The 24,002-nt window shown below is 36.1% G+C and overlaps 1 protein-coding gene across 1 annotated transcript in view; it reads right to left on the bottom strand.

Moving 5' to 3' along the window:
• CNTNAP2 (contactin associated protein 2) overlaps positions 1-24,002 on the bottom strand; it is a 1,184,740-nt gene that overhangs the window by 535,693 nt on the left and 625,045 nt on the right. Inside the window, exon 9 of the mRNA XM_065627584.1 lies at positions 4,923-5,072. Coding sequence (XP_065483656.1) covers positions 4,923-5,072 — 150 coding nt within the window. The remainder of the gene's footprint in view (positions 1-4,922; positions 5,073-24,002) is intronic.

Below are 24,002 nucleotides of genomic sequence, written 5' to 3'. Positions count from 1 at the left end.
CTCATGCCCCTTTTCTAACTGACAATAGTTGCAATTATGATAGTCTGAGTGCTTTTAAAATCCCAGTGACACTACCTAGGAAATCCGACCATGACTATAGCAGCTGTTAATGACCAATTTGCACAATGATAACAATGGATAAATTGATTTAAAAAAATGTAGACACACCATTAAAGACTTTGGTTATAAATGACAGGTTTTAAGAAAGAAGACTCACACACAGAAGAGCCCAGCACATGTAAAACAGGAAGGTATTTTGTCTCTTTTACTCAATTTCCCTCCTCCCTCTTCCTTCTACTACCTCTAATTCTATGGCATTTTAGACCAACATAACTTTCAGAAACAAATTAATTCTATTCCAGGGACAAGACTCCATACAGAGTGCATTTTGTACAGTCGTACAGAAAGGAAGGGCTTTCTATATGCAATAGACTTGTGTCCCACAGGAAAGTTACTGCATAGTCCATTCATCTTTGCTTGTCAGAAAAAGCAGCACACAATGGATTGACAGATGCTCACTGCATACCTTTGTTCTCAATGAAGATTTATCACTCGCACTAAAAACTCTCCCGTCCTTAAGCAAGTGAAAAGGAGAGGGAAAGTAGACACAATTAAAAAGAAACACTGTAAAATAGAAACAAGTCGAAATTAGAGCTCTAATCGAGTATTTCCTCTGGGCACTAGGCAGCTATTAGGTGGTTTGGTGCAAGCTTAAGATGCCTCACAAAAGCCCCTTATCTCTGACACTGTAAATGAGGTTAATCGACTCATTTTCACTCTGTGATTCGCTTTCTCTCTTCTGCTTTTTTGTTTTATGCAGATAACTGGAAACGACAAAGAAACATCATTCTCTAGAGCTTACTACAGAAAGGAAGTTCACTTATTTCCAAAACAACAAGTTCAAGACAAGAAAAAGAAGGGAAATAAAACCTGTGGGGAGAGAATAGTTATACAGAAGCGTAATCAGCAATTAGCACCCATCCTCCCACATCCACCAGAACACATTCAATCAATCTACACAAATGCCTGATGTTTAGCACAGCTACCCCTAACTCTGAGGCTTGAATAAAACATCATTGCTGTCTGTCCCTTGGGAGAATCTTAGTAGTGCTAGGAGACAGCCTAGGAGAGGCACAAAGGAAGAAAAAACAAACAAAAAACTATAACAGTACTGAACCTGATTTATTCTCTGACAGAGAAATATAGAATCCTCTTATGTTTTACTCTCATGATCTGGTTATGATTTTCAAAACTAGAAAAGTTAGTTCTTTTGATTTCTATATCTCCTTTATTCAAATATTGCTGTAGATGTAAAAATCTGGGTTTGGTGGTCAATGACAAGCATTTCTATTCAAATGAATGAATAAAGTAAGGAATAACCAGAACACATTTAGGAACTAGTTTTGAGGGAAACTGTCCATCAGGTCTGGTTCCTCTAAAAGGCCAACTTTCTCAAAATGTAGCAGGAGGCTGCTAGCAGACAGGGAAGGTGACTAACCTGCCCCAGTACACCACTTGGTGTTCAAATTATTCTTTTGTCAACACCTTCAGTGTCTACACAGTGTTCAGCTGGCCCTCACTGTACCCGTTTGCATGCACAGGGGGAAAGAGCACTCTGGCTCACAGGCTTGTTCATGCCTGTGCCAAAATTTCTAACGCCAGGAGTAAATGCATAACTGTCCTGTGTCTCTGCATTCCCCCTATTATTTATGTAGTTACACTGGGCTGAGTCATTATCAAGTTCTAATCAAAATACAGTGAGTAAAATTAAGTAAAACTAGGGACTTTTTCAGACATGACCACAAACCCACCTGTGTAAAAGCCAGCTTAATGTTTTTGATTTGTCTAGAAAATTTTATCATTACATTTGGCATAGTGAAGCTCTTCTTGCCCACTTAATCGTTATTCTATTCCAAATTTTGATAATTGTCTATTTTATTATAAAACTAATATCATGTGATATTGCTAATGTAATGTCATGACAAAAATATATGAAAATGATATTTTTTCTGAAAAAGACAGTGTCTCAAGAATTCACATTCAAATATGTGGTACTTTTCTTACAGTAAAAGCTGCAGTTATTTTCACATAAAAGGTCTATCTAGTGTCTGCCTTACTTCTTTGAGGCAGTACCGATTTTATTGGAATTACTTTTCTCTATAAATTCTCCAATATATTTTTTTTAAAAATATTGTACTGCAGTGCTGAAATGCAACCTTTAAATCTTTTCTTCAGCAAAGACAACATCATTGCCTATAGTTTATATTTGCTATCTTGACCTCGGGAGACCAGAATATAAAGTGACACCCTTATTTTGACATCAGGGAAAAGGAAAGTCTGGAGAAGAAAACATTTGCACACATGTGGTATGTCTTTCAAAGATGAATTAGGAAAATTTAAATCAGAAGATTATATGTGTTCAGAGACTTCTAGAAATGCTCTACAAGCTCTCTAAAAGCTCAATGGACTGAGCTTTCTCAGTATTTTGGAAGAGCAAGAAATATAGCAGTAGGATAGGACTATTATAACATTGCTATCTTTAAAACCGATCATTTAACTTCTGCACCTGTGATATATGTTTGAATTTTAGTAATAGAAATGTTTAATAGTAAAAATACCTGATTATATTCAGATCTCTAGCAAAGGAATTTACTGGATTCCTTTTCACATGGAAAATTTATCATCATCAATTCTTTTTGATAGCTATCTAGCAGTTTGCAAAAAACCCACAAATATCCTGTGGATTCAAGAGGCAGTTGTCCCGTTCCTAACCAATTATGCATATTTGCATTAAAAAGTATTTGACACTTTCTTATCTGAATTTACTCATAATGAAACTAATGAAAACATCTTCTCTGATGACAATTGCCAAGTGGTGCAAATGTTTGAAGTTCCTCACAATTCTTGCCTCTACATCATCTTCTTGCAAATATTATTTACTAACAGGCATAACTTGAAGTGCTTATTAAGAAAAATAAGGAGGAACATATACATATAGAGAGAATAGAACAAAACCACATTTGCCTATAAGATGCAGATCATGAATATCAAGATTAGGTTTCTAATATGTATCCAAAAGATTGGCTTTAAGTTGCAATGAATCTCTAATTCACATATATATATATATATATATATATCAAAATAACTAACATATATATAGCAATATTAATGTGGGAGCATACTAAAAAGGATTCCTCAGATCCAAGTCAGAAATGAAGCTTCCTCAGATTCACACCTTGAAAGAGTTAAAATGTGAAAGTACAGTGTTGCAAATGCGAACTTATTTTGAAAGAAAATTGGACATGAAGGTTAGGACACCGTTACTCTTCTGACACACCTTTAGAAGACCTTTCAGATTAGAAAATATAATAAGGAAAAACAAAAAAACCCTATAGTTTATTCAAAGGGACCATGTATTTGGGTGAACAGCTGTGGATACAACACTTCAGGAAATTCACAATAGACTTTGATACCCCACTAGAACAATATCTTCATGCACACTTTTTTTAAGGAAGGATGCTGGAATTATAAAGTACAGGTCAACAATTAGAAGTCACGCAGATTTCAGAATCCAACTGAAATGACAAAAAATCTACCTGTATTTTGACTGAGAAAGGGTATAATACCACCTGGAGAGACCACACAATCTACCCCTCACAAATAGAGACTCAGAGGTAAAAGACATTTCAGAAGAAATCAATCAATCTCTTTCCAGAAATGAAATAATGGTACGGAGATTTTACCTATGAAAATTAACAGAATTTAACACTGGATGTATTATGCATGGCATTTCTTCCATTTTCTCCTATGTATGCTTAACGACTTCATTTAATGAAAATGTCTCAGACGTTTCTGACAAATTGAAGGTAGTATGCTTTGACAAAATAACTTTCAAGCTTTATCATGTGGCCACTGGCTATGCTAGAACTCTTTATTTGAGGCAATATGCTAAAAAGCTATCAGGATATTAGCTGAACTGAGGATATTGGAAAAGATGCATGTTGCAGTAACAGAAGTTTTACCTCTTGTGACAGATCAACTTTAATTTGGTAATATTTGTCTTAGACTGTGTTATCATCATTGCCACAATGTTTCCTGGAAGTATGTGTCATCAGTCTCTGCAGGATTATAATCTATTTTTAATTAACTACGTATTAGTTTTGTAACATTATTTAAATACTAATTTCCGTATGTATTTTTAATTATTCCACTGATAGGAGATAATGAAACGAGAATAACCTTGAAAGGACTTTTTCCCTTTCTACTTAGGGTCCTTCATGTGCCACTAACCTTTTTTTTTTTTTCACTGGGGTAATGTTATGACTATTTATAATGTCGCATTTATTTTTATTAGATATGCACCTTCTAAGTTTGAAAAGAAATCTGTTTCCAACACTGATAAATTCTACTTTAAAAATCTGTGTTATCTTTCATATGCAACCTCACATGTGTGGGACACTTCAAAAGTACAACTTACAACTCTTATTTGATCGCAGCATTTGAGCTCACTGAGCATTCTGCTTGAACAAAGACTGCAGGTCACTGCTGAATTGCCTGTTTTTAAAAAAAACCTGGCTAGCAGTATGAAAAATAATACTTATGCTTTAGGGAAAAAGCCCTTAATGACCTTCCCCTATAAGATAGTGCTGTATAAAAAATATTTTGGCATACTACATAGGCTTTTTAATACAGAAATTTAAACATACCTTTAAAATATCCAAGAGTTTTGATGACCTTTTTTGATTTTCATAAATACTAACATAGATGAGTTAGAGGAAAAAACATGGACCTAGCCATTTTAGCCATATTAAGATCTACATGAACAAATTACATTCGAGTTACATTCCAAGCTTCATTTCACCTATTATGTAGAGTAAAAGACAACAGCAGCTTAAGCTGATATTTATTTTGATATTTTTTACCTCCAAAGAAATATTTCTCTCCAGTCTTAACTTGTAGAGGGCTGTTTGTTCGAACAGCTGAAGCTTCATCGCCATCAATGGTGAGGATAGCAAAATTTTCCTTAGCTAGGAATCGGACTTCATGCCACTGCCCATCATTGAGTCCAGAGCCTATGAAAAACAAAAAAACATTGGAACATTTTACTCAGTCCAATATTAATTACCTTTAAGTGTTTTGCGTGTCTGTCAGACTCATTATGTAAGGGTTAATGATGCAGAAATGAAATACTTTTAGTGTGATAACAAGGCATTGTTATTAAAGTAACTACTACCAAAAAATACCATATCATAAATACCTGTCTTGGAGCTACAGAAGTGTCCATGCTGTCAGGTATAGCTGCATAAACTACAGATGTTATCATTCACCTTTCCCATCAAAATGCCATAGCCTACATTTTACTAATAAAGAATATCTCTTAATTGTTTCTATGATCAAGTTCAAAAGGAAAAGTTAATAATCCATTTAACTATAGTGAGTAACAATCCCAAAGGCCAAATTATGCTTGTGATCAAAAAGCTAGATATTTCCAAGAAAAGGGATGGAGAAAGTAGGAGGGAGAAAGGCTCATGGGAAAGGTGAGTTCACAGCTAATCCTGTCACTGCGATGTGGGGCTAGTCACAGAAGATGAAGACATTACCACAGAGGCACTGCAAAATCAGCAAATGTCTCCCAAAAACTGCAATCTTAGGGGAGCACCATCCTCCCAATACTGGCAGCACTGAAGCAGATGGACTTGTTCATTCATTCAGAACTTTTAAAAACACACAGTTTATACACTTCTCATAACACACTGTCTCCAGTAGCCGACAGGACGCAGTTTGTGTGGCATGTTAAGTTGCCATTGAAGAAGACGGAAAGAGTACTAGTTTGTCTGGGTCATTATCATGCAGGCAGGTTATGTGGGGTCAGCAAGTTAAGTAGCAAACACTCTATTAAAAGTAAATTCCAAATTATGGTACCTCTTACAAGTGCCATTTTGTCAACCTAGATAAAGGTGCTAAGTCATCTTAGCAAAATGTCATTTGACAAAAAAAATCACAACGCAATGCATTAAGTTGTTTCTAAAATTAAGTGGGATGCATAGTATCAGCAGAAGTATAATGGAAGATAAACTGTCCAAATATTCAAAGAATGTTATCTTCTATGAACAACGAATAACATTAATGGTAAACAGATATATCTATACATTTAATTAATATTTTTCCCCCCAGCCTCCACGTGTTTAAGATACAAATCCTGAAATACTATGGAGTGTTATACCTTGGAATATTCTTGGAATACTGATTAGTGTGAATAAAAGTGGCCAAGGCGTCTTAAGAAATGTTTCTACCAAATCTTTTCCAGTCTAGTGTAAGAAGAGAGGAAAGACCTAATACACTAAACATGAGAAAAGTTTTCTTTCTGTTCGTGAGCTCCTTTTTAATTTCCGTTACACTTGACAAACAAAGAAGCAACAGAAAACCACATAATTACAACAGAAGTAATAGTAATTTATACTGATAATAAATTCAGAAAGAAAAAGATGATATGCATTCTTACAGTGTTCCAAACCAAAATTGTTAGTGTGTACTTCTACAACTGACGTTTACCAGAACATACTTAAAATCCCAATTTTCCAGCTTGAGATGACCTATCATTAAAAAATCTATGTCAGTTTTCATTGAGGTATTCAGTATTGCCTTAAACTGAGTAACAATGATTAGAGAGTTCTGGACAAAATTAAAACTAGGCTATTGAAAGAGGAGGGAAGAAAATGGTGTCATGGACTGCTCATCAGTGAGTCCGGGGGAAGGAATGTCTAAAGCACTCCCTGGAAAGGCGGATGTTGCAGAACCAAGAAACAAGCGGGCATGAGGCAAGAAAGTGTCAGCCCACCTTGCACCACCATTTGTATTCTATCAAAAGATAAGCTTTTGCACCTTAACAAACTGTGACTAAAGAAATTATATCGCACCGCCAGGGGGTTCTTCCAAACATGTCCACCTCCCTCCAGCATCCAAGAGACCACTGTTTTCTCTTGCTTCTGGACTGAACTTGCAGCGGCGTCTGATGGATTTATATGCCGAACGTCTCTTAAAGCTTCCACACTAACGGCTTTCAAGGCCGCTGCTGTTCGTGCTTTGGTACTTTTTTTTTTTTTTTGAGATCGTTCACCGAATTGACAAAGCCTTCTAGCCAATTTAAACAGAATTAGATATAAACATAGACAGAAAACTTCACCTGGTCCCGGCAGCGGCTCCCGCTGCCCCCGCACTCTGGGTGAGGGGAGGCTCGGCCGGGCCGCCCCGGTCCGGGCACAGGCGGCTGCCAAGGCCCCAGCGCAGGGCACAGCCGAGCCCCTCAGCCACGGGCGGGCGCCCCGGGGAAAGCGCAGCTGAGAAAGGGCAAAACGCTGCCCGGCGGGGAGGGCTGAGGGGAAAAGTGCGAGAACCAGCCCTGCGAGCCCCGAGGGGAGAGCGGGAGCAGGGGCAGGAGGGGCTGCAGCCGCCCCAGCGGGTGGGTTTGTCCCGAGGGAGCTGCGGGCTGTGCAGAGGAGCCCGCGCTGGGGCGGGAGCAGCGTGAGGGGACAGGGGCGGCGAAGGGGAGCTGGTGTTTTAATGATTGCCTTTGTTTCTCACTACCTGAACCTATTTTAATTGACAATAATTTAATTTTCCCCAAGTCGAGTCTATTTTGTTTGCAACCGTAATTGGTACGTGACCTCTCTGTCTTCATCTTGTTCCAGGAGCTTCTCAATCTTATGTTCTCCCACTGTCCTGGTGAGGTGGCTGGGTGGGTGTCCAAAGTCCTGCCCAAAGTCAGCCCACCACAACTGATGGCGCTAAAATTATGCCGCAAAAGTGGAAGTTCACTGTATTTCTTACATTAAGCCTTAGTTTGCCATCCTCACCTCTTGAAGAATTTATTGAAGAACTAACTGATGGTGCTAATGAGAAAGGTGTTTTAAATTGAATATCAGAGAAGATCCAAAATACTTCAGTCAATGTGTATTTTTTACTGCATACTTCAGTCTGCTCTGTACACACTAAATAGATTAGTCTCACAATACCCATGTTGTTCTTCTATGATATTCTAAATAACACTAGAACGGGGGACTGCAATTACGTATGCAGGCTAAAGAGACAATCTCATACATCAGACTATGTAGCTCGTTATTTCTGTATGCTTTACTCCCTGACCAATCTTTATCAGAGAGTTCAGCCTCCTCTTTTTAGGAAGTGTGATATGTAAAAAAGGAAAGAAATTAACTCGGCTCAGCTTCTCCCTGAACAAATGGCCTAAAATACTGGGGAACAACAACAACAACAAAGGGCAAGCGATTGTTTCCATGACAACCAATTTGTGAATTGAAGTCTCTGCACACTTTTTTTTTTGGGGGGGGGGGCGGGGAGCTATTTGTCCAACTCAACATGGAGTTTTGCACATCTTGGAAAGTCCTAAAACATTCTTTCTTAAAGCACAGAAACAGGTGATGCTATCTGCTGAATTAACAAGTGAAAATGGTGCACAATACGCCAGACTAAGAAGTGCACGGTTACTTCTAGCTAGTATCTGTGGTACACTCTCCCAGTTTGCAGTGAAAACACCCCAAGCTCACTATTGCCACGCTGAAAAACTGAACAAAGACTGGAAAGATTGCAAAGACTGAAGGCAAGAAGCAGACAGAGGAAAAGTGGAGCAGTGGAGCACGTGGATCTGCTGAGCAGACCGAACAGAAAACAGAGCATGATGAAAGCTGCAGGTTTCCAGCAAAAACTAATTCCATGCATTCTATGTGTGTGCAGCATTTAGCAAAATATACTAATGAGACATGTTGCTGTCTGTAAGCTGCTTCCTAGAGGCATGATTGGAGAAGCACTGGTATTTTGCCTGTATTAAAAATATTTGACCCTACAAGTTGCCATTGTTCTTGTCAATCCCTGAAAGATCACACTGTTTCTGCTGTATTATATGAACTCTTCACTGTATTGACTACAAAATGATCGTGAGTTAAGGCTGTCTTCTTTCTGGAAACCAAGACCCAATATTAAGAATAGAATATGCCTCTTTCTGTTAAAATAATTTTCAGCTGGAATGTTTAGAATGGACAACATCCCAAATTCACAACAATGATTTCTCATTATAGTTTAATCTCTCTCATCTGAACTGTACATATATTTATTTGCATTCTTTTTTTCTTACTGCTACCACCACAACTTCCTGCTATTTAAATGACATTATTTTAAAAGCAGGACTTTTGAGGTAAGCACTTTGAACAAGAAGAAACAGATGTTTTGCTTATTACAGATATGAAGGAAGGACTAAATTAATGAATACCAAAAAAAGGTACAGTGTTTAATACATAATGGAGAACTTAGAAAGATAACATCTGGTTGATTTATACCTTGAAAAAAACTATAGTAGCAAAAATCTCAAATTCTTCTATAGTTAATTTAGTGCGATCACATCTTCCTGTAAAAGGTACTGACCCATGCAGTGGCTATTAATGAGTGCTAGACTATACACTCTGCTGATACAAATGGACAAAACTCTTTTGAAGTCAACAGCATAACATCTGCTACATCAGAACTGAGCCTCGTCATAATTTTGATAGATAACTGTAACCCAAAATTCAGTTAAAATGATTAAGAATAAAACAGGGAAAGAATAGTATCATTAGCATTCTATAAAGCAGTGAAACAATGTAAGGCTATGCAGCTGCATAGACCTTTTTAGTTCCTACTCTTGCGTAAATATTTTATATTGTAATTTTGTAAATTCTTTTTAGGAGATGAAACCCTCAGTACTCAGGATGGGGAGACTCCAGAGCAGAAGAGGGAGCAGACAAACTTCAGAGGTGCTGGAAACAAGGGGGCTTTTGTGGGTATTCAGCAATGACTGTGGGAATCCAGCAACCCAGTCAAAGTTTCTCTGCCGATGGCAACACCCACCTGTCTGAGGCTGAAGGCGGAGGGAGAAGTTTGCACTTGAGACAGCCAGCACCATGTTTCGTCTCAGGATAGTGGGGTAGTTGCTATTCCTGCCTAATCCCTCGCTAATTCAGTAAAATTTCGCACCAGTATCTCTGACTAAAAGAAAACAAGCCAGCAATATTTTGTTTGAAACATTCATCTGTGTTCAAATATACAGCAGTATATGCCATTAATATTCAATCAGAAAAAAAAAAATCACCAGGATGTAATTAGAAGAGCCATGCTTTTCTCTGTGTAGCAAATTGTATTTTTAAACTGGAGAAACAAAACCACAGCTCTTCCTATGGAAATGTTCTAGATAGTTTATGGAATGAGCAGTCTAACTATATAATCTGTTTTCAGATTCATGATTCAAGAAAGTCCTTTTCATTTTTAGTTTTATTCATTTTTCAGCTATCCAGATGATCAGTAAGGTGAGATAGTGGCAAATGTAGTCCTTGAAGGGATTTTAATGATGGAAAACCCTGTTCTCCAACAAAAACAAAACAGTTACAACAAATTTTGTCCTCATGTTTCACCTCAGGGTTCTTTTTTAAGGTGAGTAATTTTCCTGTTTCCATAGTTGTAACTGTTGTGCAGTAAACTGAAAATACAGCAAACATATACAGCTACAATGCTACAGACTTGCTACGACATTCAAACCTATTTTTATAAGAGGCTTGGCTACTGGTGATTTTAATAAAATGCACCATAAACCTGGCAAATATTTATAATATAATATAATATAATATAATATAATATAATATAATATAATATAATATAATATAATATAATATAATATAATATAATATAATGTAATGTAATGTAATGTAATGTAATGTAATATATATTTTATAAAACATTATATTATAAAATATATAAAATATAATAAATATTATAATATTTATAAAAATAGAATGATTTTTGTGTTCTGGCTTTTACTGAAAACTAATAAAAGCAGATGAAAGACTGTTTACCCTTGAATGACAGAATAAATAATGTTTTGCAAATTCTAAGCTTAGACACTTACAGAATCCCATGCAACTGTTGAAACAATTTTAGCTTTTCAAGCAAAGGCTTTTTCCTCTCCTCTCACTGCTCTTCTTCCCATATTCTTCATTCTCAGGAAAAGAAATGTAGTGTTATTTTGCCTTAGATAAGAACATATATAGACTTGGAAATTGTAATTTCTATGTGTGTTTCAGCTTGCAGAAAGGATGCTGTTTCTAATGAACAAATACATCTTTTTCCACTGCCCTCTTCCTTTATTCTAGGCCATGTCAAGTCAGAAAATGTTGTCTCTAATAATGTAGTCTAGAGCCCTGGATCACATGGGATTTTGTACATGCTCAAGGGTAATAATCTCAATGAACGGCTCCAGGATTAATCTTTATTAAGAAACAGACTATGGCCGCACATCAGTTACTTAGCATAACTGTTCCTAACTTCCTCAAAACTCTTTCCAGGTCAGCATTTAGCTTTATCTACAGGGGTTTTTTGTTGTTTGTGTTGGGTTTTTTAAAATGTTTTTTTGTTGGTTTTGTGGTGGGTTTTTTTTGTTTTGGTTTGGGTTTTGGTTTGGTTTGGAGTTTTTGTGGGTTTTTTTGTGGGGTTTTGTTTGTTTGGTTTGATTTGGTTTTTTTTAACTAACAACACTATAATTAATTGCGGCCCATGTCCAGATAAAATATCATCATCTTTTAGGCTTGAAAACAGCTATGCACATCTTTAAGAGTACACAGAACACAATCAACTTACTTTCTTTACTTAAAACCACAAACATGCAAAATCTCATCTATTCTTAGGTTTCAAAGAATTTAAATGACCATTACCAAAATGGGTAATTGAACTACTTTTTATGCAGTATAGACACTTCATATAAGAAACCTACAGGTTCTTTCTAGAAAACGGTTTATATTTCTTTTTTCTTTTTTTTTTTTCCTGTAAATTATAGGAAATAAACCTTCTTAGAAATGGCATTATACTTACAGAGCTTTAACTTCATTTTACAGTTTTTACAGTCACCTGCCAGATACTATTCTGCACTTAATTATTATTGTTGTTATTATTATTATATGATCAGCATCTTTATATTTTGATTTAAGTGAGCTAACCAGAACTTTCCTTTTCATCTTATGAAACTTAAATGTGTTTGTTTGATGACTATTGTTCTGTGATATTTATTCATATTAGATACATTTATTTAGTTTTTTTGGGGGGGAGGACTTTCTGAATTTGAAGCCCTTCTGTATCACTACCATTATTTATGATACTTACTGTATATTTATTATTTAGATGGCTAAATTGTGAAAAAAAAAATACAGCAGATAATCTACTTTGCTTTTTCTTATCTTTGGACTCACGAAGTTCAAATATCTACAGAAGCATGATAATGCCTATACTTTGCACGTTTATGCTGGATAAATAATACATAAAAATAAAATAACTAGATATCCTAGACAGGAGTAATGCTGAAGTATTTAGTGAAAAGGAGCACTGACTAATTCTTATTTCCCTAGATTTTCCACAGGTGCCCAACTTGAAGACTTTAACTTTGGTTTAAACAGAAAGTCACAAACAAAACAGAACTTGGTGGGGTTATATAACTTGGTGGTTTATATTGGTAAGCAAAAGCAGATACCAAAAGCAGAAAAAAACTCCACGTGACTAAAAATAAATTGACATTTTCTGACCAACAGCAAAAATTAAATGTAACTTTGTTTTGATACCGAAATTGCTGAGACAAGCTTCCTAGCAAAGGCTCTGAATCAGCAAGAAAATTGTAAAACGTATGTTAGTAGGACATCACTCAAGGATATAAAAGCCATGCACATCTTCAAGTACTCTGCCAAACTGGGGCCTAAGTATGTCTCAGACATCCAGACAGTTATTTTGATGCATGTTTTCTAGCAGTCGTCAATGCATGATTGAGAGCTTGAAGCATATATTGGAGGAAGAGGCGATCGAGGTTTTTCACCTTACTTGTATTGCACTACAATAGCATTATGTTGTTCATTTGGCAATACTTTTACATTAGGACGTGTAACACTTTCATTATGCTCCTGTTTAGAAGTTCTACAAAGCTCTAGGCACAAAATTTTCTGAAAGGAAGTTCATATAGCAGCCCTTTTCATGTCTTAGACCCGTTATAAAAAAATCCTTTTTAAAATTTTATCTTCATTGTACATATGCCTCGTAGTAAATAGTAGAAACATTGCACTTTTTCTTCTAAACACAATATAGTACTTTTTACAAGAATTTAGCTGAAACGCTGCTTCTGTCAGATGCATGAACTGTAGAAAAAACAAACCCACTGCTCCCCACTAGAAAAAAAAAAAAAGGCAAACTAAATGTAGACATAATCTAGCAAATACCAATGATCAATCTGTTAGTGTTTCTTCATGATCTGTTTTACATTAAACTGAAACAACATTAAATCATTTATTCTTTGAACTTGAAACACTCCACTGCCAGAACCAGTGTTACATTTGAAGACTGATTTTCTTTGAATAACACGTGCTGTGGGGTTGAGACCCTATTAATGACAGCTTGAGTCTGGACTTAACCTTGCTTTAGACCAGTTCTGCAGCCATAAAAGCAGTGAGCTCCATGCAGCACAAGGCACTTTTGTGCATGAACCAGACACTACAGAGGTGGAGGTAGAAGTTTACATGTAAACTACATTTAGCTTTTAGTTTGGTGCTGGAGTGCGTGTGTGTAAAGCAAATCTCACAATTGCCCCACATAGTGGACATTGCTTTGTATTAGTATCAGTCTCAATACCTGAGGACTGAATTTCCTTCGGATGAAACTTAAGTCCAAACTAACAAGCTCCAGTCTCATGGGTGCAAATGACCTTGCACAGACTTTCAGGTCTCAGCGTGAACTGTTCTTGTTCTGCTGGTCCATGCCCATCGTGCTGCACTGCTTGCTGCTGCAGACCTAGCCAGGTCTAAAATGTTGAAAGCATTTGCTGAGGACACTGGGATCTTGTTTTTAAAAGAAAACAGCCTGTGCTCTTCTATCAAAAGCCTTAAGTAGAAAAGTGATAGAACACCATGTCGCCATAGCATTCTGTGGGGTATTAAACCTACTGCAAGGGAGAAGTTCAAGTGGCACCTCCACTCCCCAAAAAGGATATATTTGCCCCAGCATTTGCATGTATTTGCACAGATTAATTTTTCATTTGTGTTAAGTAGGTGTATGTTTTTCAAAACCAGAAAGCCAACAGAAAAAAAAAAAGAAAAAAAGTTCTTAGTGAACCACGGTAAAGTATTAATATAATGATCACTTCGAATGATCCACTTTATTAGCTAAAAATATTTGTATATATCATGTTTAATTTGATAAGGGCACAGTAGCTTAAATACATAAAATAAAATGCAATAAAATATACTCCATCTCAAAGGGAACCACAATAGAAAGATATGGACCTTAGGCACTGGTTTTCTAAGAAAACCATAAAAACATAATCAAAATGCTAGCATCACAGGACTACTTTTCATTTTACTAAATATTGCCTTTCACAGACTGCTCTTGGACAATGCAAGTTATACCTCAAAGCCAAGAAAGTGTATACTCTGTCTATGAACTCTATGCCAGGTTTTAAAGGTGTTTATTTTGGAGAAAGTATCTAATGAAAGCAGCCTTTCAGCATAAAAGAAGTTCTAAGTAAGGAAGCTTGAAAATGTCTCCAGCCCCTCCATTCCCCTGCCAGTACAGTACAGCAGCATTTCCTCTCATCTGTAAATTTCATTAGTGGCTGTCAACCAGGAATGTGTAGGTTAAATGGCTAAAATTTATGCCTTTGAAAAGGCATCAAGCTATCTATTCTTCAAAAATATGTTGCCTTGTTTTGCTGATCCTTATCACAGCATTAGGTGAACTCTGAATTTCTGCAAAGTTTCCCACCACCTTTGAAATCCAGACTGAATCCATGAGCTGTAATGGAGGAAAACCAGCGATACGACTGGTGGAACACTGGGAAAGCTGGCATGGGAGAAATACAGTGATAGGTACCTCAGATATGTGTCATACCTGTCTCTGCTACTTAGTAACAGAGGGATTAAGGGATCTGAAATTGTGATGTTGTCAATACAACTTTAAAATCATGTGCCTCAGAAATATATAAAATATATAAATAAATATATAATTAAAAAAAAAAAATCCACACAAATATGTCTTTGTCCTTAAGCTACAGGGGGTTCAGTTGGAGTTAATGTAATTGCAACAACCACAGAATCACAGAATGTCAGGGATTGGAAGGGACCTCGAAAGATCATCTAGTCCAATCCCCCTGCCAGGGCAGGAACACCCAGATGAGGTTACACAGGAAGGCGTCCAGGCGGGTTTTGAATGTCTCCAGAGAAGGAGACTCCAGGACCTCCCTGGGCAGCCTGTTCCAGTGTTCCGTCACCCTCACTGAGAAGAAGTTTCTTCTCATATTTAAGTGGAACCTCACCTCTACTGAAGTCCTGAACCTACAGGCATCCATACCAGCTGAGAATTTAGACCAATATATGGAAAAAACATAAATTTTCAAGGACCTGGCATTAATGAGCTGCAGTATCTTTCAGACCTACTGATCTGTGATTATCAAAGTCATTGTAATGGAGAGGCCATAGCTTTTCCCAGTTACAACTGCTACTACATTTCTTTATAAAAGAATTCGCTCCCAACTCAATTAATATATACTTTACCACTCATAATTACCAAATCTGTTCTGACAGTGAGGGAGTCAACCTGCATTTAATTAATACCTCCTGAGCTTGAAGTAAATTTGTTTAACCAAACTGTCCATTCTTTTGCTTTGTAACTTCGACCTTTGTTCAATATTTGCCTCCACCTATGTATGAGTAGAAAACCGGTATTTTTATAACCTCTTCTAAATTTTATTCACAGTACAATCTCCTTAAAACCTTGCTTAATAGAAAAATGATGGGAGTAAAACATTTTAAAACAACAAAGCCATAGCTATGAAAATTATAAATACTGCATTCTCTATCTTGTATATAAAATTGCCTTGTTCTTACCTATCAAGTGCCCATTTTGTCCTTTTGTGGTCATCAGAACTCTGACTTAAAGTATTATCCTTTACTCACTGATTTCTAATACTCATCTCAACATAATCATTGCCAAAGCCCAAATCAACATACTAACATCACCTCCTATGCTACAAAAAAGTGTAGGTAACAGCTATTTTGAAGAAGTCTTCCTATACATGTGCATAAAGCATAGATAACAATGGCATTGAAGAGAATTTTCTGCTTTGGATTTAAATATACACTTACAAAGGTGTATTTTTCACAAATATATATACTTTGAAAAATGACATGAGATAACATTTATCAGAAGAACTTAGAGAAACAAATCTCTCAACATTGGTGCTGAATCTGTCCCATTATGTGTAGCTAAATTAAAACAGGAGATCTTTGTAAAACAGAGAGACTGAGATTCACTAGTGAGAAAGAAATGCATCTACTACTATTATGATGTAAGAGAGTATTTCTTTATGAGATCAAGACTTACTGGTTTGTAGTTTGCACATGGAATGTAATTAATAAAATATGTTCTTTAAAGTTTTAGTGCTTCATAAAGTAAAAATATAGTACTTGATAAATGGCACCTAATAAAACGATAACATCTGTTAAGGTACGGTCTGATCAGTAATTACGGCTCCATTGCCCAGCATACATACTCGAAAGAAAAAGACATTCAATAGCTTTACATATGCAGTTACTCTTCTAGATAATGGAAGCTGAACGTAGCTCAGGTTTGCTAGGTCTCCAGAGGTAACAGTCTTGGAGATAATAACTGAACCTTGACTTTATGAGAAACTGGAACTGAAAGCAATTATGCCACAGCCACCATTAGAACAAATTTCTGCCTTGCAGTGCAGCTTCAATAACTTCAGTAGATCTTTGTGTGAGTAGAAGGACAAGCAGTTATTAGAGCAGGTGCTGTTAATTTTGTGTTTTTGCAGAAGACACTTAAGGTGAAGATTCAGACTCAAGTGAGAAAGTTGTTCATAGATATTAAGTTTGTTTTCTGTTCTATTTCCTTTGGGTATTTTGTTAGAGGGAATCATGATAGCTTCTAATAGTTCAACGGTATATTACAGTGGAGTAATGATAGACATTTCAAAAGTTTTTTAAAGCTCTTTACTGACTACACAGTTGCAATATCCACTTGATTATACTTCACAAATATCTTTATATTTTATTTAATTTCTTCTTTGTTTTAGTAAACAAGAAAAGCAATAAATTATACCAAGAGAAAGATAAAGGAAGATGACAGAAATTTTGTTAAATCTGGCAATGGGTAGGAAAGCTAACGTTTAGTCTAAATGAAGAATCAAGTGCCACTTAAGGAATGGTCAATAATCAAGATTTTTTTCAATTTTTTTTCCATCCACTCACCTTTTAATAATTTTATTGGTTTTTTAGGTCACAAGTGAGACCACAGTAGAAAACAGAGAGGTTAAAACCTGGAAGTTTGGTGGTTTGGGGTTTTTTTTGGCTTTTCTGCAGCTTTTATTAAAAATATTAATGCAAATATAGATTTTTTAGGGTCAGAAAATGTCGCTCCTCACTGCAAAATTTCTTTTGGATAGGAATTTGAACAGTACTGCTATAATAATTTTTCATGGTATATCTTCTGTTGCATTTTATGCATTAGATGGTCTGTCACATGCATAATTAATAATTATAGGACCCGCCATCAATAAATCATGAAAACATATTATCTTTGCATCATACTTCACTTGGCTTAACAACATTCTGATGCATAGCAGATGCTGTCGCTGGCATTGTATGAAGCCAAATCATTGAACTACACAACTCATAAGCTGAATTGTAATAAATCATTCAGTTCACTATTGTTAAAGGACTTGTGAATTGTCAGTTAAACACGGCTGAGCACATGGAATACATGCTGCTGCTGACAACTGTACCCATGCTCGTGGTCTGGAGGGACTGTTGGGACCAAGTCATCTTAGAAAACCTATTCTGGGTCAGAGCATCAATTAATTTCATTCATCTATTTGGGATCTGCTGACAAACCCCTCCTCTCCCTGAAAATAACAAGAAAAGGAACAAAACCCCATTTCTTCTAAAATCTGAACCTTTATATAAAGCATACACACCTTAGAGCTATTTGCTTTGCTGTCATTCTTGAAATACCAGTATGGCAAGAAATGCCTTTGTTTGTGAAATGATGTTAAAATTTTTTTGAAAAGTGGCATACTATATTGGGTGATCTAGTGACAACTGAGGAAAAAAGAACCCACAAAACCTAAATTATGATCTAAAAGGAGGTTAATTTTTAATAAACTACTACATGAAAGTTGCAAAAAAAATTGTAAACAAAAAGCCAAGGAATTTGAATATGAAATGAATTCTACTGAAGACTTAGTATATTTTTTTAAATTCTTGAAAATATCCCTTTACATTAGACAATAGACAATGTTACATACATTTATCTTCTGAACTACTGAACACCTGAACATGATTTTGTTGCTTAAATTGATGCTTACAGAGGATGTTACACACTCAAAACCCTGCCTATTTATTGTAATTTTATGTAAATTTATTTGCCTATTCCACTTGTCATTACTGACACAAAGCAAATTCAACAATAAAATACATTCTAAAGTAAAAACAGCTTTGCAATTGTCCTAAAAATCCACAGTAAATAAATAAACACCAAGTAAATAAACATATTTACAAAAGTAAATCTGTTGTTTCATGCATCACTTGCCTTCATAACGCAAAGGCCATCTGTAAATGGATTTTTAATATAAAAGTCGCTGAAAATTTGATGGTATAACTAATGTTGTTTTACTTTTAGTTTGACAAAAAGCATAATAAAACCACATCTGAGATTCCAAAGCATGTTAAATGGAAATCAAATTTCATTATGGCTTGTTCCTTAGACCTTACTGGCAGGAATACTAGTAGAAGTCAAAAACTTCAAGTGAGACTCCTACCCAAGTAATTTTTCTATACGTTGATTTTTAAGTCATTCAGTGCAGAAGAATTTAGCCAGCTGTTTATAAAAACTTTCCATGCCATTTTGCTTAGGATTGGATTAAACAACATAGTAAAAAGTAAAAGTAAAAAAAAAAAGAGTAAAAAAAGTAAAAGCTGCTTGATACACCTTCTTGTTCTGTATTTGCCAGCTGCTTTTTAAACTTCCATGACCTGTCAAACTGGTGATTAAATGTTGATTTATTACAGAAGGCTGGTAATTATTGTAGCTCATTCACTAAGGACTGATGATTTTCTTAGCACTATGAAAAATCATGAAGGACACAAAGTCTTTAGGGTTTGCTTTCATTCTTGTAAGACATGGCAACAGGAAAGCCATTTCAGCTTCACATTCTAGTGTTAGACTTACAATCTGAATGACGCTTAGCCATTCTTCATGTAGTTTGGGTCTTGTAATGTTACATTTATTCTTACTGTTAATATGCCATAGGAATCTCCATTCAAATAAAAAGTACTTCTAAGAGACAAGGAGGAACTTTCTCTGGGTTTCCATAGAAATGTCATGCTTTGGAGGAAGTTGCTCCTGCTGAATTAATGAGATTGGTTATGATAAAACCGTTCAGGTCTAACATCAAGAAGGCGCAATGAAACTTGCGTTTTGATGGAAAACCTGGAAGTTGGCTTAAAAGAGATAACAAGCAAAAATAATTTAATCTGGATAACAGTTTGAATTCTGATGCTCTTTTTTTTTCTGACTGCAGCCATATGGAATCAGCACATTCACTGTTAGCCCTTCTGATAGGAAATTAAACCTCCTGAGCCATTAAACTTCTAAGTCAAAAGAACCTGCAATTCCTTAACGTGAATATGGGAGATAATCTCCTGACAAGCAAATTGCAAGTCTGGAGTTCCAATCTGGTCACTCCCTTGTGAGTTTTCAAATATAAAACGAAAGAGTAGGCTTCTGACTTAAAAACCAAGGCCCCATGTTAACAGCATGACTGCTGGTTTGTTTATTAATAATGCCATAGTTCTTGGCTTTTGTCATACCAATTTTTAATAGGCCGAGTATCACATAGCAACGTTGGGAGAATTCTAGATTTTGTTTTTCATATCTGGAATGGTTTTGCACTTGTATATAGGATGGGTATCTGAAATTACATTTATAAATTTACAAAAATTACATTTAAGAAACACCATGATGGACAAGGTCAATTCATTGTAATGTGTTATAGTCTGTTTCTGAAAGGTTGTGAACACAATGCAAATACTGGAAAACTGTGCACTATGCATATGCATCTACAAGGAAAGGCAGGAGAATATAAAGTATGTAAAATATTCTAGGGGCCCAGGATTTGCAAGAAAGTATGTGTCTTCAGAATGATGATATAAATAAGATTGGGTATTATAAGACAAAACCAGACGGAAGTCAGTCATCTGGAAATCTTTGGTCTGGATGGTCCTGAAATGACAGGACTACAGATATTAATACTGTGTCAAAACAAGCAAACTTTAAATACTAAAAAAAAAAAAAGTCCACTTTAAATACAGGACTACTACACATGAATGTATGAAAGTAAGCAGGAATAAGAAGAAGAGGTGGCAATGAAGAAGTAATCTGCAGACTGTATTTTTAACACAAGGCCCACTGATGTATGTAAAAGTTTTCCACTGACTGTGGCCTCAGCAGACGCCTAAGATGCAATTCATATACAGTTCAAATAATGGAGTATATTTTTCAGTGGAAGTGAAGTCATCTTATAAGTCTATAGCTGTTCCAATGTTAACTGTCGTCAGAAACATGTTGAAATGAAATCTCCAGTGAGGTATGTCCTTATCTGTAAATGAAGCGTGATATAGACCTATTGCAGTACTCCTTCAGAACTTCCCAGCCGGCTTGTGCCCATGAGCTAGATTCATGCCGTTGGTATTTATTTTACTTAATGGGTCTTCCTATCACAAATCTGGAGGAACTGTGCAAAGAGGTTTAGCAGACAATGGGGTAAACTTCAAGATACTTTGGGTTAAAGTGTGAGGTATTCAAAGGACACAACATTATAGGACCAGGCATATAGCATATCAAAAGGAGTAATCACAGTTAACAGGTTCAAATGACTATTTAGAAGCATACATATGATCCATGGAAAATTTCTGACAGCAAAGAACTGGATCAACGGCAGCACGGAGATCAGGGTAGCCATATATTCCATACAACGGGCTGTTTCTCAAACTACATGTCAATTATGAAAAAGGGCATGAGATGCCACTTCTGTTGTATTATCTCCGTTGTCTTCTCTGCTGATCAGACGGTGGGCCAAGGGGCTATACTGGCTGTTCCTGGCTTAAACTCCTCTCCACAGGCCTCCAGGGGGGCCAGGTGGCTGACAAGGGCAGCTATTGACAGCAGCAGTAAAAAATGGCTTTTAAGACCAGTGAGGCCTGGAGAAGAGAGGAACAGGGCATGGAAATGCCAGGAATGGAAGAGCAGTAGTAAACTGACAGGCATGCATACATAACGTGCATTAAAACTCTCCAAAGTTGAGGCCATATCCTTTCCTGTCCCCTCTCTTCCTCCCAAACATGCACATCATATGCTTTGTAAGTGTAGCTCACGTGGTAACTTGTTTAAATGTGAACATCTACATTTTCAGAGGGAAGAAGCCTTTATCACAGACCATTCTAGAATAAGAATTTGCTGCTTGTAAGAAACATGAGTTTAGAATTTAAACGAGGACCTACAAACAGAAGCAGTAATTTGTTTATGATAAATGCTTTAATAAACAAGTACTAGTTATAACTACAGCTCTCCCCCACCACTTTGCTATACAATAATGATACTTAACAAGTGTAACAATCAAAACCTGTCAACTCCTGCTTCTTTTTGATGAATATAACAGGGTTTAAAAATTGTCTTCATTAAAGCACACTGTTGCCTGTTTTTTTTAGGAACTGAGTTGTACAATGCAAGGCTACGCAGACACACATCCACTTACAGATGCATCTCGGTTATAGACCATGTTACAACACTCGTAGTCCACACCAGGCACTTAAGTGGATACAGATAATCCTCAATTTAGCAAGCTTGGTGTTGCAATTGCCCACAGCACCTCCTTTTTTATATACTTTTGCCTTCCTCTCTCTAACCTGTTTTTGTTTGTAGTGCATGTTTGCAGAACGTTGTATGTTCGGTTTAAGGAAGAACTGATTAAATGATCTTGCTGTGTGGAAAAAAAACACAACTTCTTTGATCCTGTGTTCATTTATGAGCCAAGCCAAAGAGAATAGTGCCTGCCAAAAAAAATCTGACTTACATTCATTTAGCTGCAGAGCATTTACAGAAACCAAGAGAAGTCACATTGATTCAACAGGCATTGTCTAGCTCTGCATACACTGGCTTCTATGCTCTCAGTTTTCCTCTGTCTTCATCTATTTCATGTCTGTTTTGTTCACAGATGCTGTTAAGTTATGACAGAAATTATCATATTTAAATTACTGGCAGTTTGCTTTTTCTCCTCTGCTATGAACAAGGGAATCAGATTCCTCAAGAATTTAAATTGCTGCATTCTTTACATTTTCCAAGTCTCCTCTTTACCAAAAATTGGTTTGTAGCACAAAGCATAAATACAAATTAGCTCCAGGCAGAGTTATGGTATTGTATAGCTAGAATAATTTGAAAAATTTAAAATTTTAAATGCAGATCACAGTCAGTGTTCCTTATTCCAAGTAATTGACAACTGACAAGTAATGTATTAGCCTTACAGCATGTTACAAAACCATCTAACCTGCCATTTCGGTAGCAACTTTAGGTAAATTCTGAAGCATTAGTTCATTCAATTAAACAAAGCAAATAGAAGACAATGCAGAGAAGGAGCTTATGTGCGTACAGGAGCTACCATTAAACTAACATGAATAGAAAGGCAATGCTCTCATGCCAAGTCATAGTTATCTGCTTTTTCCCTCACCTCACATTCACCTCTCCTACAGTTCCGTCCAGGCATCAGTTAAGACCAGTATTTTATCCTTCTTCTAGTAAAACACTTGATTCATTTGAAAAAATTAGTTGAGCTTTAGTATTTATGTGAAAACACATTCCTACTTTAAAAAAACAATCAAATCCTAAACCCTCCTCCAATTAGTTCAAGATGAAAAAAATAAAATTTCCAGAAGTCACGTAAACGCAAAAGAAAAAAAAAAATCACGAATCTTTGTCATTGATTCCTGTAAAACACAATGTGATGTATCACATACAACTTGCACATGCTTGTGGTCGACCAATAAACTCATATCCAAAACTAAGCCGGTATCTTTGTCAGTTCTGGTGCACAACTACAGACATTTGAACATCAGGTGTTACATAAATGAAATTGCTTTCAATAAACAAAAGCAGAATTGTTTATTTCAGCTGAACACAAAACTCAGTGAAATAAAGCGATCCTAGCAAAAAACACTGGTAAGTTTCAGAGACACCATTGCAAGCAGAAATCTAATAAAGAAGAAGAATGAGGATTGCTTCTTTAAAGTTCCTTTCAGAAGGCTGTATGCAGTTTTTTTTTCCTTCTACATCCAATGAATCATGTACAAAGCCTATTCTTCATACTAATGAATTTGCCTTTGCTTTTCAATATTAATGTAGGGCCCACCTACCGCAAACAAAATAAGTCTTTTTTTTTCTCCACTTCTTGTTGCACCTATATATAACAAAGATAACTGCTGTCTCAACAACTTTGTAGCACAAATGGACAAAACAAACCAACCAAACAAAAAGCGGCAGGGGGGAAGAATGAAAAGTTATCCCTATGTTAAAAAGGAGGACTGTGGCATATGATTAAATAATCTGCTCACGGTTGCACAGGATAGGAACCAAAACAAAGTCAAGCTAATACCTTTATTACTAGGCTATTTACTTTCCTAATTATTTTCTTTTTCCTTCCTTAGTGCTCAAAAGCCTTAAATAAAGCAAATTTATTATTAGCAAGTTATTTTAAGCTCATGGTCTTTCTAAACTATGATAAATAAGAAGTCAATAACTTAATGGATTATTCTGTTGTTTTGCAATTAAATACATATTTTCAGTATATATGGAACAAAGATTATTAGCAG

This window comes from Caloenas nicobarica, chromosome 2 (assembly GCF_036013445.1).
Source record: "Caloenas nicobarica isolate bCalNic1 chromosome 2, bCalNic1.hap1, whole genome shotgun sequence".
Taxonomy (NCBI): Eukaryota; Metazoa; Chordata; class Aves; order Columbiformes; family Columbidae; genus Caloenas; species Caloenas nicobarica.
Note: the sequence above shows the minus strand (reverse complement) of the source record. Positions and strands in the feature narration are given on the sequence as shown.